Source organism: Coffea eugenioides, chromosome 6 (assembly GCF_003713205.1).
Source record: "Coffea eugenioides isolate CCC68of chromosome 6, Ceug_1.0, whole genome shotgun sequence".
In the NCBI taxonomy this organism is placed as follows: domain Eukaryota; kingdom Viridiplantae; phylum Streptophyta; class Magnoliopsida; order Gentianales; family Rubiaceae; genus Coffea; species Coffea eugenioides.
The window spans coordinates 26,362,409-26,366,977 of NC_040040.1; the positions used below are offsets into that span (position 1 = coordinate 26,362,409).

A 4,569-nucleotide genomic window follows, 5' to 3' on the forward strand; every position below is an offset into this window, starting at 1 on the left:
TATATATATATGACGATGGTTAACAAAGAAATTGGAGAGATATGAGAATTGCTTCCACTGTACGTGTATATTTTTGTGCTAATAGAGAGGGACATTTAGTATTATCTTCCAACTTATTATAATACATAATCATCCTGGTGATCATGATCATGAACTAAAAACTATAGGAAGATGGAGAGCTAAATTATATGTTTAAGTTAATCACCCATCAACAAACAAAATGCCGAAGTTCTTATAATAAATGAAAAAATGATCATTGTTGCAGGTTTACATTATAGATTAGATGTTTAACTTACTAATATAATAGAAATAAATTATTATAATTATAAAATGTTAGAAACTGCTTGTTGTATTTTTTTTCATATATCTTTAATTATTTTATGATGTATTAACCATTTATATTGATATGTGTAATAGTTACAATGACAAGCAAGGATATTGGTTGGGAACATGGTAAACCCGTGGGAGGGAATAGAAAAATTGTGAGATGCAATTATTGTGGAAAAATAATGCATGGTGGCATTACAAGGTTGAAAGAACATGTCGGTCATGTCATAGGACAAGTTGAGCCTTGTCCAAGGGCCTCAAGTGAAGTTAGAGATTTAATGAAAATGCATCTAAAGATTGGTAAGATTCAAAGAGCTACAATAAAACAGAAAAAAGAAGAAATATTGAATTCTTTCCAACAAGAAAGTATGCATGGTAATTTCAACATGGTTGGCGACGAGGAGGACGAAGTCTTTTTTGAAATTGATGAAGAAAGTCGAATGGCGTTGGAAAAAAAACAAATGAAGCAAGCAATTAGAGAGAGCCAATACTTGCAATTTTTAGACGAACAACGAAGGCATTCGGTATCTGGGAGTCGACCTTCTATGTTTATGTCAGGTATGATTTGTAAACTAAAATATTATAACAAATTTGATACTATTTTATTAAATATAATTACATAAAGTTGCAATTTAGTCATTCATTTTTTATTTGTTAAATATTGTGAATTTTAGGGAATATGGGTGTTGGCACTTCAAACCCAACGACTTCTGAAAATAAAAGAGGATTGTCACGTAATTTCAGTGTCAGACAAGCAGATGAAATGACAAGCAGAGGAATTGACTCACATATGTTTCTTCGAAACAAAAATCAGTCAAATCAATGTTTGCGAAGGAAAATATAAAAAGAGTTGGTAAGGCAGTTTCAAAGTTTTTTCATTTCAATGCTATACCATTTCATGCAGCTGACAATCCTTATTATCAATCGATGATTGATGAAATTGCCAAAGCTGGTTCTGGTATTAAAGGCCCTTCAGCTTATCAAATTGGAAATGAATATTTAGATGAAGAATTTGAAGAGCTTGAGAAATATCTTGGAGATATTTATGATAAATTTTCAACTTTTGGTTGTACACTTATGTGTGATGGGTGGAGCACTCGTACAAAACATCCAATAATAAATTTTATGGTATACTGTGATAGGCACATGATATACCATAGTTCAGTTGATTGTACCAATATTAAGAAAACTGCTGAATATATTTTCAAGTTAATGGATGAGGTAGTAGAGGTTGTGGGGAAAAAAAATGTTGTGCAAGTTGTGACAGATAGTGAATCTAGTATGAAAGCTGCTGGACAACTGTTGATGAAAAAAAGAAAAAATCTTTTCTGGTCACCTTGCGCTGCGCATTGTATAGATTTGATGTTGGAGGATATTGGCAAAATGGATAATGTAAAAGAAACTATTGCTCAAGGGAAGAAGATAACAAGTTTCATATATAACAGTGATAAAGTAGTGAATCTAATGAAGACATATACAAAAAAAAGGGAACTGCTACGTCCAGGTATCACTAGATTTGCAACTGAATTCATTTCTATGGAAAGTCTTCTTCGGCATTGAACAGAACTAAAAAGAATGTGCACCTCAGATGAATGGGCAGAGTTTAATAACACTACCAAGAGAAAAGCAGAAGCTATTAAAGTAGCTGAGTTGATATTGTCAGAGAAGTTTTGGAAAAAAGTTAGAAATGTGTGTGCAATAATGGAGCCTCTGGTCAAAGTTTTAAAAACTATTGATCAAGATAATAAGCCAACATTGCCAATTATTTATGAGGCAATGGATAGAGCAAAAATGGCTATTCAAAAGTCGGTGAAATCTTGGAAAACAATTTGGGAAGTGATTGATAATAGATGGTACAATCAACTTCATCGGGATTTACATGCGGCAGGTAATTTAAAATATTACATCCAATTTAAATATGTAATATTTATTTATTTATTTATTTATTTTCTAATTTTGTTATTTTATTGTATTTAGCATATTTTTTGAACCCGATCCTTCAATATTCTGGAACTTGTGAGTTTAATCTGGATGAAGTTCGAAGAGGGTTAAAAAACGTCATTGCAAAGTTGGAGCCAAATTTAGATGCACAAGTTGATTCAATAAATGAGGTATTCTTTTGATTATTTTATTTATTTATATTAATCAACAAATTTTAAAATTTTAACACTTGTGTATACATTATTTTTGTAGATCAAAATTTTTGCAGACAAAAAGGGAGGCTTTGGAAGTGCTATTGCAGCAAGAGCATTACCAAAATCTTTACCAGGTTTCAACTTAATTCATACTTACATAAACATCCAAATCATATAAATGAAGTTAATATTTTTATAATATTAAAATAATAATAATAAATGAATGTTATTATTACTTTGTTTGTTTAGCTGAATGGTGGCTTAACTACGGTGAAGATGCGCCAAATTTAAGGAATATTGCAGTGAAAATATTGAGTCAAACCTGCACATCCTCTGGTTGTGAGCGAAATTGGAGTACATGGTCATTAATTCATACAAAACTACGCAACCGTTTGGCAGTTAAAAAATTGCATAAATTAGTTTTTGTGCATTACAATATGCGATTGAAGGTGAAAAATTTGATGCATCAAAGAGATACTGATGATTTCTACAACCCAATTGACTTGAATCACATTTTTCACCAAGATGATATATTGGATGATTGGATAAGAGAAAATGAACAACCCACATTGCCTGAAGATAATCTGGATTGGTTGGATAAGGGCATTCATCAAACTGAATCAGAAAGTAGTGAATATCAAGAACATGACAACGATGGTTTTGGTGATACATTGTCCCAATATATTACCAAAAGAAATAAGAAAGGTCTTGCTGCATCCTCAAGTAGGAAACAAAAAAGTAAGACTAAACAAACCAGTAAGCAGACTGTTCCGTCATCTTCAAATAAAAGTGACAGCAGTAATGATGATGATGACAATGGTGACAATGGAGATGGAGGGAACAATTCTTCCAGGCATAGTGGTTACAATCGAGATAGCCAACAAGCAGGAGGTATGTCATGGGCTCAAGGACAAGATAATTATTATGCCACTCAAGATACTGATCATGGCTATCGTCCTGGTATAGAAGCACAACGTCAATTCCTCAATGATTTAACTCAATTTTCAAGTGAGGATACTTTCTCTCACCATTCAGGGTCACAAAGATATAGAGGAGTCAATGATCAGATGCAAAATTTGGGTATATACTCAACTTATGAGCATGAATCTAATCAAAACCGTAGTACTAGTCAATTGGGATATGGCTATGACCAATCATATGGAATCACTCCTGACTATTACAGTGGATATCGGCCATTTGACAGACCTGGACAGGTTGAAAGGTCTACTAGCATTCATGGTAGTGGATACTATGAAAAAGAAATAGATAAGTCTCATGATGGTTCTTCTTTTGATTCCAATAACATTGGATTTTATGGTCATGATTCTACTGCATCATATGGTACCAGCGATAGTGTTAACTATCGAGGGTTTGGATACTACCATCAACAAATCATCTCCAATCCAGAAGTTCTTCCGTCCAATGATTATGGAACATCTAGTCAATCCTCACATCCAGTAAATACACCAGATAACTCGTTTACACTACCTACTCAAGGTCCTATGCCACTTCCACATCTGTTTTACCATTCATCGACCAATCAGGATGATTTTGAACCACATCGTCATTCTACTTGGTATTAACAGGTACGAAAATATAAAGTACTAGTATATCTTTTTACATATTTACCTTTTATCTAATATGATTTCTTTTTATTTTTGGCAGGAGATTGATCAAAATATTCCAACTTTATGCTATAAATAAATCTTTAGTTTGTATTGTTAATGGTTGATATTACTTTTGCAATTATTAGTTTTAAAATTGTGGTCTATGTTATTTTGATTTTATTTGTGATGCCATTGTTTTAAATAATTAAAAGTACTTATCGTGTGTAATATGTATAAAAATAGTACATTTTACAAATTTTCTTTTGTTATTTTTTATTATTTTTGTTTAGCATACTTTTTTTTATATTATTAACAGTTTTTAGAATATTAAATGCTTTAAAATTTGCGTCTCACTAAGACCGTGACCGATATGCCGAGACCGATGTGGAACGTTCCGAGCCGCGACCACGACTTTGAACCATGACTGCACATGGTTCGCCGTCGCGGATCGCGGCCGCGTCGCGGTCTCGGTTGTTCCACATCCGTCGCGGTATATCGGT

At 32.9% G+C, this 4,569-nt stretch overlaps 1 protein-coding gene across 1 annotated transcript; it reads left to right on the forward strand.

Annotated features, from left to right (window-relative positions):
- Nucleotides 1-422: 422 nt before the first annotated feature.
- Nucleotides 423-4,045, forward strand: LOC113773978. The gene is made up of 7 exons (XM_027318565.1): nt 423-885; nt 1,002-1,061; nt 1,232-1,831; nt 1,892-2,215; nt 2,365-2,438; nt 2,521-2,596; nt 2,712-4,045. The coding sequence occupies exons 1-7, from the start codon at nt 423-425 to the stop codon at nt 4,043-4,045; spliced, it is 2,931 nt and encodes a 976-aa protein (XP_027174366.1).
- The last annotated feature ends 524 nt before the right edge of the window (nt 4,046-4,569 follow it).

Excerpts from the sequence above, each read along its gene's own strand:
- LOC113773978 (XM_027318565.1), top strand. The coding sequence starts at position 423 with ATGACAAGCAAGGATATTGGTTGGGAACATGGTAAACCCGTGGGAGGG. Across the intron at positions 1,062-1,231 it reads AAATAAAAGAGGATTGTCAC|CTGACAATCCTTATTATCAA; the intron begins GTAATTTCAGTG and ends CATTTCATGCAG. Across the intron at positions 2,439-2,520 it reads AAGTTGATTCAATAAATGAG|ATCAAAATTTTTGCAGACAA; the intron begins GTATTCTTTTGA and ends TTATTTTTGTAG.